Source organism: Oncorhynchus kisutch, linkage group LG2 (assembly GCF_002021735.2).
Source record: "Oncorhynchus kisutch isolate 150728-3 linkage group LG2, Okis_V2, whole genome shotgun sequence".
NCBI lineage: Eukaryota > Metazoa > Chordata > Actinopteri > Salmoniformes > Salmonidae > Oncorhynchus > Oncorhynchus kisutch.
In genome coordinates, this window is record NC_034175.2 from 52,847,759 (window position 1) to 52,862,324 (window position 14,566).

At 42.5% G+C, this 14,566-nt stretch overlaps 1 protein-coding gene across 10 annotated transcripts in view; it reads right to left on the reverse strand.

Annotated features, from left to right (window-relative positions):
- Nucleotides 1-767: 767 nt before the first annotated feature.
- LOC109868224 (unconventional myosin-Ib) overlaps nucleotides 768-14,566 on the reverse strand; it is a 146,199-nt gene continuing 132,400 nt past the window's right edge. For 2 of the 10 annotated variants that reach the window (XM_020457660.2, XM_031797431.1), the window contains 13 exons: nucleotides 12,556-12,705; nucleotides 11,344-11,412; nucleotides 11,155-11,241; nucleotides 10,687-10,773; nucleotides 7,920-8,006; nucleotides 6,628-6,714; nucleotides 5,490-5,564; nucleotides 5,012-5,140; nucleotides 4,653-4,759; nucleotides 4,332-4,464; nucleotides 3,769-3,921; nucleotides 3,327-3,457; nucleotides 768-3,110 (listed from right to left, as the gene is read on the reverse strand). In XM_020457660.2, the coding sequence (XP_020313249.2) occupies nucleotides 2,981-3,110; nucleotides 3,327-3,457; nucleotides 3,769-3,921; nucleotides 4,332-4,464; nucleotides 4,653-4,759; nucleotides 5,012-5,140; nucleotides 5,490-5,564; nucleotides 6,628-6,714; nucleotides 7,920-8,006; nucleotides 10,687-10,773; nucleotides 11,155-11,241; nucleotides 11,344-11,412; nucleotides 12,556-12,705 (1,425 nt within the window). In that variant the 3' untranslated portion in view covers nucleotides 768-2,980. The remainder of the gene's footprint in view (nucleotides 3,111-3,326; nucleotides 3,458-3,768; nucleotides 3,922-4,331; nucleotides 4,465-4,652; nucleotides 4,760-5,011; nucleotides 5,141-5,489; nucleotides 5,565-6,627; nucleotides 6,715-7,919; nucleotides 8,007-10,686; nucleotides 10,774-11,154; nucleotides 11,242-11,343; nucleotides 11,413-12,555; nucleotides 12,706-14,566) is intronic. The other 8 variants (XM_031797443.1, XM_031797486.1, XM_031797469.1 and 5 more) reach the window with 4 other exon arrangements.

The following is a 14,566-nucleotide window of genomic DNA, read 5'->3' on the forward strand; positions in this document are numbered from 1 at the left end:
TTGCAATGGTGTTCATAGATTATATTTCTTTATTGAGAGCTCTGATTTCTTATCCACTGTCAATCACATGTAGCCTACATGTGTCTACACAATGCGATGCTTTGTCAGTACTGTCTGCCATTAGCCCTGCTCAGAGGGCTGGTTGTCTTCTCAAAAGAAGGATAGGCCACACCATCGTTTCCCAGCCTGCAGAAGACTACAAGACTGATGGGAACTTGGTCCAGGACAGCCCATAATTGTGGGCTATTTATATCTGTCAAGGGCTGCTCCCAGGGTACTGCTGCTGGCAGCCTCCCCAAGCCGCAGAATTTAACCAGGGACAACTCTCCAGATGTGATGGAAAACATTTAGGTAGCTGCCTGGTCTAGTCCACCCACCCCTTGCTATCTGTGTACCAGGAGAGCTGAGAGGCCTCTCAGCTCACCTTTTACACTAGTGATACATGTAATCTCAGTTTGATCTAATGGACAAAGTGGTGGTAGTTTTTACAGTGAGTGTACTGTTCACTTTAAGTACTGTAGGTTAAGCCCATTAGGATGGACATATGTGAAAATACATGCATAACAGGAGTCTAGAATAAGCTCGAAAGTTCAGAAAGAGTGTATTACTTGAGTTTGATGGATATAAGATACAGTTAACATGTTGTTCGTTTGTGTATCCCCCCTCCAATGGTTAACGGTCGATGGCTGGTAATGCTGACTGGGAAACATCCGTTTTGAGAGATCATAAACTGAACTGATGCACATATGCATTCAAAACCAACAAAATCACAAAGTAGTCCATTTATTTATTGCTTTTTTAATTTGAAAAGCATTACTTGTAAATTTGTTACATTGAGGACTGAAACACTTCCATGTTCTCCATCTCGCAGCGCAGGTTACATTAGGCACACAACAAGAATGCATACATCATTGTATATCATTATTTTTCATATTTTACTTCAAATACAAACACAGAGGTGGTTATAGCAAACTGCATTGAAATCTCAAACTGTACAGAACTGAGAAGCACAAACATGCATTGACTCAGTTCAACATCTTCCCCCGTGGAAGGAAAAAACAATAATTCCTCAAGTCCACCTGTGGAATTACAAAAACATGTAAAAAAGTTATTTATTTTAAGGTACACCAGTAATCTATAGGTATGTGATCTAGAGCAGTTTGGCTGAGCTTCCACCTCCACATTGCCACCACCAGAGAACCCATTGGTTTAACCTTGAAGTCAACAGTACAAAACCCCCCACTAAAACATCCCGATAAAGAATATCATTAAATATACTTCCAAATAGAGCAATGATTGAAGTGACATTGGCTTGTGTGTGTGTGTGTGTAAAGTATATCACATTCATACACAGGCAGAGCAGACAGTGAAGCTGTGATTGCTAGATTTCTGAAAAAACTTCCCAAGAATATACTACATGGCCATACGCACAATCCCAAGAAAAACACTGCATTTATTATTAGCCAGAGTGGGGCTACAAAATATATATATTACAGCCCACATTGCAATGGCAAATATATATAGAGATATTTCTGCAGCACAGCAATGAGAGAACTAGCATGAGGACACTATAATTTATCCGTACATACTCCATCCATGCTGGGTCTGTTTGAGCATTTACAGTTGATGTGTATGATACAGTCAGTGAGGGAGTGTTTCTCTACAGCATGCGTTTGAGAAATGTCAGTCACAGAATGTAGGACTCAATCTTATGTTCTGTCTGTTGCCATGCTGCATCCTCTTACTATTTTATTACTCTCATGCCAAAGGGTGGAGGGATGCTTGAGATGGTGTAGCCTAGCCTAGGCAGCGTTGTAGGCAAAGAGTTCCATTTCCCTTCAATTTCAAACAAGAGGACCATTGAGCCTTGTGGCTCTAAAAAGACTGAACAGCATTGAATCTGGGATAGTTATCAAGGTAGACTTGGGAACCCTGGGGTCCATCTCAATTCCTGTGGTAAAGTTTAGAGATGTAAAGTACTTTAAGGACAACTGGAGAGTGAGAAAAGTGTGCAGTGTTTTCAAATAAAGTCTTGGTCCTGGTTGATTGAGGCCCCCTTTCAACTTTTTTTTGGCATCTACTTATAAACTGAGTAGGGACCCTTCAACTTTTTGTTTTTTTGTTAGTGTCCAAGACCTGACTAGATGACTACAGATGGATATATGCAGCACGTCATGGCACCTCACACAGTAGGGCGGCTGAATGGCACAGGGGAGTTAAGGATACTAAGTGGTTGACAATCGATCACTTGGCAAATCACATTTGACAAGTGTTGATTCTTGTACTTGACCACCCACTGTAGTCAGTTGTGTAGGTGTCAGCAAAGGAAAACAAAAACAACCCAGATAATATTTTGACTATTAATCACTATCTTTTAAAATTTGAACTCACCCAGGTGAACATTACAAGTGCAGTCATAGTTTAACTTTCAGAGAAAACTTTAGAGCAATCCTGAAAGCTCTCTGGTCATCGTTGATCTATTGAGTTGCCATTTCAGAGCGTAAACAGATAAACCGATGAGGACCCAAATCTAGTGCAGGGGTGTGTCTTGTCAGCACTTTCTTTGCCCTTTACAGATCTCTGAACATGGGTATGGCTTGATACCACACCACACAGCCTGCATATTAGCTTTCCCAAGCTCAACAATCAGTATCATCTGACTGGAGATATCTTGTGCTCCATTGACAAGAGAGCACTTCTTTCTTTCACCCACATCTTTTAAAACTAGTAAAATATTGTTTTTTTCTTCATCTTTCTCTCCTATAACCCTATCGCCATGCAATCCTATGGGTCTTTCACTCTCTACCAAAAGTGTCAGCGCAGTTAAATATTACAGTGATGCAAGGATTCTGAATAGAGGAAACAACAACGAAAAACAAAAAGCAGAGTAATTGCACAGTCATTGGGGGGCGGGGGCTGGAGTTCAGGCCTGATTGTGAACTGTCATGACAACTAAGTATTATAGGAGGCTTTGTCATCTCTATGGTGATGGCACAGACACCTCCAGTAGGCGGTTGTTCTTGCGTTTGCAGGCAGCACTGTTTCCGTTCTTAGGCCCCCCCTGGATGAACTTCACACACACCTTGTCCTGCTTGAACTGCACCAGGAACCTGCCAGAGACACAGAGGAAGTAGGATAAGAAACCATCTGACATCACAGGATTTAATTACACTGATCCCAGATCTGTTTTTGTAAACGTAACAATGAGTAGAGGCAGTTGGCAATACATTACAAACACATCTGGGACCAGGCCAGGATTTGACTAAGAAAAACAACAGCAGCATTGCACCATAAAGTCAATATGGCGACGTGTCTCCGGTTCTTACTCGTCTGAGATGTCAATGTTGATCTGGTCCCTGTCTGCAGCAGTGGTCCCTATGCGGTGGAGTTTGGTGATGATCTCTATAAGATGCTCACTGCTCAGCAGGAAGTCACCTTTGGAAGCTGAAGCAGAGCCCTATGGGTAAAAAACACAGAGGGGTGTTAGTCTTTTCAATCTCAATATGCCTACCCAATCTTTCTATGGTTAGCCCTTAACGTTACACTAAAAGTTATGAATCAGGACATGACTAATATAATTAGACACACAGAGGGGCTAAACTGGTTGAAATTCCATCATTAGAACCAGTTTGCAACCAGTGGATTTATGCAGCAAGCAAAGCAGATTCATTTCAACCAGCTTTGGTCACTGCGTTTTCGATCGCTGGATGATGTCCATATGTAAGTGCATCACAGTGGAGCTGGAGTGGGCACGCTCCCCTCCATCACCTCTTTGAGCTTGAGGGCGAAAAAGCCGTCACTCTGGGTGCTGACCGACACGCTAGCGAGGTCTGGTAGCGGCACGCTGGCCTTCACCTGGCCCGTCTTCTGGTCAGCCAGGACAAAGTTGCTTTTGGTCAGCAGGAAGAGCCTCGGCGACCCCTGTAACAAGGACAGACTAGGTTTAATACGCCAAGAATTTGGTAACACTATTTTACAGTAGAGAAATTAGTAGAGAAACCAGTTATTTACTTATAAAGTACATGGCAAAATTGTAATTATAAAAGCAACCAATACATGTATAAACTCATTAATAGCAAAAACAGAGCATTTATACGGTGATAGTGGTATAAAAACATAGGTAGGCTGAATCTGTCAAATATAAAACATTAGTTTTCCTTTGACTACTGTACAGCATAGTTACAGATATCCTCTAATAATACAGCTATGCCTGAAGAGTTTGGTCCATATAAACTGTGTTCAGACCTGTTAGACTGTTGACTCCCTCAGGCTTCATTACAGTTACATGAACAGATTTGATTGAGGTAAGGCACTTTGAGAAAGGTACTTGCCTTGCCGTTGGCCCTGTTGATCTTGTTCACCAAGTCAGCCAGTAGCACCTTCTCCTCCATAGCACTGTTCAGCTTCTGGTACTTGGGGTTCTTCTGGATCTCCAGATAGTCTCCCTTGAAAGGCTGGCTGACACTAAACAATAATAATGCATTTTATATAGCGCTTTTAACGGACACAAGGATGCAACAGAGAGGAATGCAATGCATTGATTATACTCAGGAAAAAGGAGCTAAAATGGCTGCTAGTAAAATTTTCTTGCAACATTAGCTTCACGTCAAACATCATGTAATGAGTGAATCAAGGAGGGAAATATGTTATACCTGCTGGGGTACAGAGCCTTCTTGTCCTTGAAGATCTCACTGGCCTCAAGTTTCTCCTCATACACAGCCTTCTTCTCCTCTGTGAACTGGCCCCGGTATTTCTTGCACTGATAATTCAAAAGATACATCATCAATCCCTGGGAAGTTTGTTTGTCCCTCAAACTATAAACTATAAAGCCAGTGGGCAAAGCTGGTTGTACATTACTACAACCAGTTTACAACAAGGTTGTAATCTGTTAATAATGACATCCTAGCAACCAGATGTGCCTGCTGGGTAGTGGCATATACAACAACTTGACCCTTTGACCTGTAAAATCAGTGATGCCCCCTTGAAAGAACAGCCAAAGATAATAACAAACCCTCCAGAGGTGGAAGATCCTCCTGAGCTGAGTGTGAGCTCCCTCCAGGAAGCCATAAGGCTTTGCCGGCCAGCTGTTGTCCATAGGGGACATTGTAGTGGTCTTCAGACCAAGGAAGTACTTCTGCATCTGGAGGGAGAGGGAGAAAGGCTATTCAATACCTCCCTTTCAGACTTGGATTACTGTTGACATTCAGGAACATAGAACTCTGGTTTCCTGGACAAAGTTTAAGCCTAATCCGAGAAGCATGTTCAACGGAGATTCTCCATTTAATGTGATTTTTACTCTAGGACTAAGATTAATCTGTGCCCGGGAAACCATCCCTTAGTGATTCAAATGGACACTACCCATCAGTGCTTAAAGGGATACACAACTAATTCATTCTAGCCTTGTCCCAGATCTGATTGTGTGGACTTGCCAACTCGGCAAGACAGCATAAATAGATCTGGCACCAGGCTACATTCACGCTTCTACTTACGATTCTCTGGATGGTGAAGTCGTAGATCTTCTTGCCAGCGTTGGCCCTAAAGAACTTCCTGTACTCCCGGCGGACCTGTAACCAAGGAGACAACTGGCCGTCAATCATCCATCCCCACAGTGATCTGATTTGAGGCATGGGGCCAATAGAGAAGAGATTACAGTGGTGATGACTATAGCAACAGGCAGACGTGGTTAGTTACAATGAACTCAAGCAACACCATACAAACAAAGGGAGGGAAAATCTGTTGAGCACTCAACTCAAATCAGAATGGGACTTTCTCCTAAATGTTTTTTTCTGAAAATGAGATGTCACATAGTTAATTAATAATGAGGTGATCAATTTAAATCACACTGATTGGAGTCGACAGGTTTTAACAGGTTCTGAGAGCTGCTCTGATGTGCAAAGGTGACATGCACATTGTGCAGTCAATTAATGTGATGACAGGATTGGGCCACTCAGACTACAGTAATACATGAGAAAAGGACTGGAGAATGGAGTAGATATAGCATCAGACAACAAGACCTATAGAGGGTTAGACATGTTGATGGTTACACAGCTTATCATGCACATGATGCAGACAGGACATACAGCAATTGCTAGAGACAGACAGACATCCATCCATGTCAGTCAGGGTCAGTAGTGCCTTTGACCTCTCTGTTAAGAGGCTGCAGTCTTCAAGAACGAGCAAAAAAAAGAAAAAAAAAGAGCATCTGTGAATGAATTATAACCAACCATAGCCAGCTTATCTAAAGCCCTGCTGGCCTCATGGAGAGAGCAGGATAGACGTACATTACACCTCATTGTACATCATAATAACGTAATGTGTGTCACTGCAGGGATACAGGAGGGGAGGGTAGGAGGGCATATCCTTTGGTACTGGACTGTCCAGATATTAAATCAGTCACTCTGGAGCTCACATGCATGAACCGTGTCATCACTGTGTGGTTGGTCCCGAGCTATGATAGGCTGAGGCTGACTGCATGCTGGTTCTGTGAAGTGTGCCTACACCTCCAACACCAAAGACCGGGGAGTGGCTGAGAGGGTAAGGGGTGATTGGTTAGGGTAGAAAGGAGTGGCTGGTTAGGCTAGAAGGGTGGCTGGAGGGTAAGGAAGGCTGGGCAGTGGGCAGGTATACCTGGAGTCCCAGCCAGTAGGCCCAAATGATGGCGACGGCGTGCTTACGCCTGGCCTCCTCCTTCAGGCGCCTCAGCTCCCTGCGTGCCTTTTGGGAAGAAGGGAGGAAAGAGAGGGAAGGAACGAACGATTGAAAGGAGGGAATAATAGACTGATATGGAGGAAGAGACACTGCCCTGTGTGAGGAAACACGTCACACGAGCCCTGTCTAGTTACCAAGATCCTGAAGACGATTTAACCAACTATGGGAAGAATGCAATTATCATGAAATAGACATTATAATAATGCTGTAGTTTGATTATGTACTGTACATCAATTAGTCTTTTTGATTGAAACAGACATGGCTCTGTTGGCCAAAAGCAAAGTACAAAGCTCAAGGTAACAAGTCCATCAGGAGGTCTCTCCAACGTTCCATACACTGCACTGCACACTGAGAAGAAAAAAAAATGCTGCAAGCCTCAAGGAATCAGCAAGCAAGGAGGTAGCATGCAATTTATGATGAGAACAGCATGCAGAAAGAAATAAAGAAAGAGAGCAGACATCCTGCAGATAGAGGTTGCAAAAGGTGATGCATGGGCCTCAGGGAGGAACCGAAACACACCTTAACATCCTGACCTTTGGTAAGAAGAACTCAAAGCCAGGATAGCGGAGTGTGAGTGTTTGGGTGGTTTGGGGTAGGGCAGGCAAAGAGTTTATCAAAGGTTCCAGACACTGTGTGTGATGCCAGTCTAGTGCCTGTCAACATCCCCCCGCCTTCCTCGCCCCCCTCCCGGTGTCAGTCTGGATCAGCTATAATCCATCAGGCTGCACGGCAAAGAGGCTTAAGTGACTGTATCTTTACCCTTACCCCAACCCTCCCCTCCCCCACCCTTAGCCCTTGCGCCCAGGCCTGTCCATTATCTACCAGAACCAAAGGCCATCAGAACTCCAGTCATCTATCTCTAGATCTCTTCCATTAAACCATTAAAGACTAAACAGCAGCTAGCTTGGCTGAGAGAGCCAGCATGGGTGTTTGGGGGTCTTGCTCTAGCCCAGTAGGCTAAGTAACCCCCCCGCAATTCTGTTTTAACATGCAATGGGACATTGGATGAGGGGTTCGTATGGCACCTTGTCATGCAATATAAATGGGATGGGTGGTGGTAATGGGGAGGATAGCTAGAGACATTCGCAGTCTCTCCAGACTATTGTTTAGCTAATGCAGGGGTCTGGCATGTCTGGTTGGATCTGATGGAGAAATGGCAGGCGGGCGGCGGGATATGGATGGATATTGTTTACAGGCTTCTTCCCAAATACCTTGGTCCCCTGCCAGCCAGCCCAAATGACAGACACGGCGAGCTTTTCTCGCGCCGCCACCTTTAGATGCCGCAGTTCTCTCCGAGCCTGGGGAAGTGGTGGGGTTGGATTTAGTGTGTTTTGGGAGGAATATACCCATTGGGATAGGTGTTGGTCTAAATAAGAAGCAGACGAACAGCAATATGTAGCCTACATGGCACTGAAGTAGCATAAAGATGAAAAGATTAAGACAATGGAGGAAACATTAGCTACCATTTGGAGCTTATGACTGAGTGATCACTTGTAATTAGAATAACTTGAGTGCTCTTCAACCATTGATGGCCTGATAAATCCTACCCCTGCAAACCTAACTAAATGTGACGAATATACGGCATATTTCAGAGATAAGATAAACATTAGGCTGGGTATCAGTCAAGCAAGACCTGATGAGAAGTTTGATGATATGTTTCCTAGCCTACCACAAAGGCACTACGGATTTATTTTCCCTGTTTGACACATACTGACATGCTCAGGAAAGTGATATCACAACTTAAGGCCTTCTATCTGCCTTCTGGATTCTATCCCACCACCACCACATTCTTCAAATCCACATTTAATTGCATATCTGAAGAAGTACAAGCTATTGTTAATCACTCCCTGTCCATTGGCACATCCCCCACTGCACTAAAAACTGCTACGGTAAAACCTCTTCTGAAGAAAAATTGTCTAGATTCTTCAGCTCTCAGCAATTTTCAGCCAATCTCCAACCTTCCATTCTTAAGCAAAATGGAGAAATTGGTTTTCAAACAGATAAATCATTTTTTCAAAATCCAACTACATTATTAAAAAATTGCAATCTGTTTTTTGTGCCCACCACAGCACAGAGACTGCCTTAGTTAAAGTGGTAAATGAGCCACCACAGATGTCAAACAGTTCTCCTTGTGCTCTTGGATTTAAGTGCTGCATTCAACCCTGTTGAAAATGATGTCCTTCTGGACAGGTGGGTTGGCTTCTCCAGTCAAGTTCTAAATTGGTTTAGGACCTATTTAACCAGTCAAGAGTTTGTCACCCTTGGTGAACATAATTCAGAGAAAATACATAGCACATGGCATTTTACAAGGTTCAATTTTGGGTCCGGTACTGTTCAGTTTATATACATTAACCCTTGGCAGCGTTATCAGAAAGCACAGCATTGACATTCCCTGCTACACAGACAATACACAACTTTATATTTCTCTGTGACCAGAGGATGTTAGCGCCACAATACATTATTAGACTGTATTAGTGATTTAAATACTTGGATGGCTCACAACTTCCTCCAGCTAAATCAAGACAAGTCTGAGGTACTTATTGTTGGCGCTAAAGCACAGAGAGAATTCTGGCTTTAATTCACGGTCAATAAAGATAAAACAGGTTAAACAAAAACCTAGGTGTTATTTTAGATTCTGAACACAATTTTGAATCACACATTAGCAATGTGACCAAAATAGCTTTTTTCCACCTGAGGAACATTGTCATGGTGCGGCCGTTTCTCCACGTTTTTATTACAAGCAGGTTTCACTACTGTAATGCTCTCCTGTCTGGTCTACCCAAGAAAGCCATTGGTCAACGAAAGCCATTGGTCAACTGCAAAACATACAGAATGCTGCAGCACGGATACTGACCAAGATCAGACGGAGAGCACACAGTACACAGGTTTTAAAGTCTGCACTGGCTGCCTGTGAGTTTTAGAATTCATGTTAAGATTATTTTATTGTTTTTAAATCAATACACGATTGTGCACCCCAATACATGTCAGACATGCTTTTAAGTTATGTATGTTATGATTATCTGGTGAGTGTGGCTGTAAAGCCTTTAGATAAGATCATGCAGAGTTACAAAATAGTTGTAAAGGTTGTTTTTCAATGGATAGCAGGACTGAGTTGATCTGCATCCCTTGTTGTTAAATGTCCATAAAACATGACATGTTGTGCATGGACTGTTTTAAAGGATTATATGTTGCCTCTAAAACATATAGCCCTTTAAAAGTCCATAAAGTGCAAATGGTGGTATGTGCTATGACCATTAGGCTATATGATCTGAAGATCCCTAGCAGGGTTGGGCCAATTCCATTTAAATTCAAATCAATTCAGTAAGTAAACTAAATTCCAAATTTTCCTCATTGAAAAGCATTGAAGAGAATTGGAATTTCAGTGTACTTCCTGAATTGACTGGAATTTAAGTGGAAATGACCCTAACCCTGCTCTTTGTGTTTCTGTAATGGCACATGGAATACAGTCTATTCTCAGCACAGTCCTCAGAATTATTACATCAAAGTGAACACATGATATTCATTCTGATTGGATACTGTACGTCCATTATCATGTACTATCTGTCATGTCTCTCATAAAAACAGATTACAGAGGAATGCAATGACAAACATCAAGAAAACAACAGACATAGACATGGGAATGGAAAGGAGAATTGTGTTGTGGGACTTGCAGTTGTTCCTAAAGGGAGAATGTAAGGGAGGCTCCAAAACTGTAACAGAGGACTAGCAAACAGACGTTTAAATAGATGTTAGTGGGATAAGGTTAGCCACCCAATATCCCTCAAATGACACCTATTGAAGGGACAATAAAACAGATGAGTCAATCACCAGACACTGGTAAGGGACGCTAGTGGACCAATGGGACAATGGAGGAACGATGACGAGCAATTCAATTGGTCAGTTTCAAGAGGGGTGGGACATGGAGTATGACGGACAGCTGGGATGGCAAAACACGACAACGGCAACCGGCTTAAATACCTTGGTCCCCTGCCAGTATGCCCATATGACAGACACAGCACGCTTATTCCGCGCCTCCGTCTTTAGGCGCCGCAGCTCCATCCGAGCCTGGTGGTGGCCGGGAGGGTGGAAGGATGGAGGGAGGAGAGTGAAGGTTAGGAGGGAAGAATTAGAGAGAGGGGAGGAAGAGAGTGAAAACGAGTATGAGAAAAGCAGCGGTGGTAAGACCAGCGACAGTAGAAGACCAGAAGGAAAAAGCTGTGAAATTGCTCTAGTGTAGCTCTCAGTATAGCTGGGAGACCTGTGCAGAGCCATGTCTTATAATACTGTATTTTCTTACCTGGCAGTATGGCAGATAAACCTTGCAAAAGCAAAAGGCAGTGGATGTCCATAATCGGCAGCTCATCCATTTCCTCCCAATATCATTCTATACTTGTCTTTACATTGTCTAATCATTATGTTGAAATCAGGTAATGTTTGAGCCAGTACCTGAGTCCCGTGCCAGTATGCTGCAATGGTAGTCACAGCCTCCTTGCATCTCTTCTCATATTTCAGTTGCCGCAAGATGTTGCGGGCCTGGAGAAAAAACATTGTTTTTAAACATGCCTTTACTACAGCATTATCACAGGAAAACATGCTTTCTTATACTGTTTGACTGGTATGTAGACATGGACATACCTTCCACCCTCTGATGAAGGACTGCATCACTAGTGTAGCACTCTTGATCTTCTGATATTTATTTTGTTGCTGCAACAGGGGAAGGAAAAAAAACACTGAGCTTAACTGACAAGTAAGATTAAACTACAGGCATCTAAGCTCTATAGCCACCATATTAGGGATGCACATCTTTCTAGTTTCAAGACGATTTGATATGCATCTAGATACATGGGCTTACAACATTAACAATGTCTACACTGTATTTATCAATTTGATGTTATTTTAAATGGACAAAAAAAAGTGCTTTTCTTTCAAAAACAAGAACATTCCTCAGTGACCCCAAACTTTTGAACGGTAGTACATATGATGTATATAGGTACCTGAGCAGAGCCATAAGGGAAACTGGGCCTCTACCACCCCACTACCAGTTATAGCCATTGACATAGACAATTAATATATAGCAGAACTTTGGATTTCACCCACGTCTCATAATCGAATGGTTTTGACAACTCATTTGGAGTGAGCTTCTCTTCTTCGATCATGCAGTGCGGGCAGCAAAAGCAATTTCTGTACTTATGAAATTATCATCTGTAAGCTCTATATCTAGAAATGACCATATGCACTGATTGTTTCAAGCACAACTACTGATGATGGTGAACCTGAACAATCAAAATAAAATTGAATGTAGCCTAAACCCCGATCAGCATATAGCCTACCTATAGCCAGATGAGAGTTGTGTCCATGGCGATAGCTTAGGCTACCTTTAATCCGATAAAACACCATTTTCAACAGCACATTTGATCAAAATAACCAAGCAAATTACATTGGTTGCCACTCAATTAATAAAGCCTAATATTGCACAAGCCATTTTACAAACATTTGAACGCTGATCAAGAATAGGCCTACATCTTGTTGGTCAGTGCGTGAAGCTGTTCACAGCGAGCAGTTTGACTAGGCTACTGATATTACCAAGGGTTGTTCGTGATTACAACATGGTTACATGAGAGAGGATGCAGTTGTCACAAAATATGCTATTTTCTGAAGGTAGAAAGTAATTTGAGTAAAACATTTTAGTGAACCACCGATCTGTAACAATCTATTTTCTGACCGATGCATGCTATATTTGGATCAGATTGTGCTCCCACAGACGGATGCACTCATATCTTAAACATTTGAACCGGCATGACGTTCTGTATGTGTTTGTGTGTGCATAGTAGAGACAAGCTAACTCACTGCATATCTGCGGTACCAGGCTGCCACCACCACCTGGCTCTTCTTCAGCAGCAGAAAGTGAGTACGAGACTTCCACCCCCGGTAGATCTTCTGGATCAGGGTGGCCAGGTCCTCCAGACACGCCCTCCTCCTCTCCTCCAGAGTGAACAGCTGGGGACACAGGAAGAAGGCATCAAGAGGATGATAGAAACATGAACATCTACTAGAATACTAAGAACACCACCATAGTCTGTACAATTTAGGAATAAGAAAACTATTTTCATTGAGACAGGATGTCATTTTGGGACAATATTGTGTGGTTCTCAAGATCTTTAGAAAGACAAGGGGCATCTATAGCTGCCCAAACACATTCTCCACCTCAAATACTTTTGCAGACAGAGACCGATCAGGTCAGAGTTTAGTGACCTAGACTAGGCCCCATCCTACCACCACCATGAGTGAACTGTAGCGTCACTCTATACCAGAAAAGGAGATACTTAGCTAACCTGGTAAGGTACAGTAGATCAAGGATAAGGACACAACCCTATGAGATCAGGCTTTACGAGGATGTCATTTTGGGACAATATTGTGTGGTTCTCAAGATCTTTAGAAAGACAAGGGGCATCTATAGCTGCCCAAACACATTCTCCACCTCAAATACTTTTGCAGACAGAGACCGATCAGGTCAGAGTTTAGTGACCTAGACTAGGCCCCATCCTACCACCACCATGAGTGAACTGTAGCGTCACTCTATACCAGAAAAGGAGATACTTAGCTAACCTGGTAAGGTACAGTAGATCAAGGATAAGGACACAACCCTATGAGATCAGGCTTTACGAGCTCTGTTTAGACTGGCTCCTGGACTGACAAGGTTTTTCGTTGTTGCACCCACCACTGCATGTTCTTAAAAGTCCATGCTACCATGGAAAATAGGCCTAAATGTTCCTTTTTCCAATGCTACTGGCCGAGTCGACATAGAATGGATAGAATTGATTAGGGCTGTCCACAACAACAAAAAGATTGGTCAATAGAGTTGTCTGGTCTTTCGACCAATCGTTTGGTCTAAATTTTATATAGACTCACCATATGTTTGAATAAAATCAACTATATGTAGTAGAGATCGACCGATTAATTGGCATGGCCGATTAATTAAGGGCAATTTCAAGTTTTCATAACAATCGGTAATCTGCATTTTTGAATGCCGTTTACATTGCATTCCACGAGGAGACTGCGTGGCAGGCTGACTACCGGTTACGCGAGTGCAGCAAGGAGCCAAGGTAAGTTGCTAGCTAGCATTAAACTTATCTTATAAAAAACAATCAATCTTCACATAATCACTAGTTAACTACACATTGTTGATGATATTACTAGGTTAACTAGCTTGTCCTGCGTTGCATATAATCAATGCGGTGCCTGTTAATTCATCATCGAATCACAGCCTATTTCGCCAAACGGGTGATGATTTAACAAAAGGCACATTTGCGAAAAAAGCACAATCGTTGCACGAATGTACCTGCCACAAACATCAATGCCTTTCTTAAAATCAATACACAGAAGTATATATTTTTTAAACCTGCATATTTAGTTAAAAGAAAGTCATGTTAGCAGGCAATATTAACTAGGGAAACTGTGTCACTTCTCTTGCAATGTTGTATCTTGAGTTCATTGCACGCAGAGTCAGGGTATATGCAACAGTTTGGGCCGCCTGGCTCGTTGCTAACTAATTTGCCAGAATTTTACGTAATTATGACATAACATTGAAGGTTGTGCAATGTAACAGCAATATTTAGAATTAGGGTTGCCACCTGTTCGAAAAAATACGGAACGGTTCTGTATTTCACTGAAAGAACAAACGTTTTGTTTTCGAAATGATAGTTTCCGGATTTGACCATATTAATGACCTAAGGCTCGTATTTCTGTGTGTTATACTATAATTAAGTCTATGATTTGATAGAGCAGTCTGACTGAGCGGGGGTAGGCAGCAGCAGGCTCGTAAGCATTCATTCAAACCTTACTGCGTATGCCAGCAGCT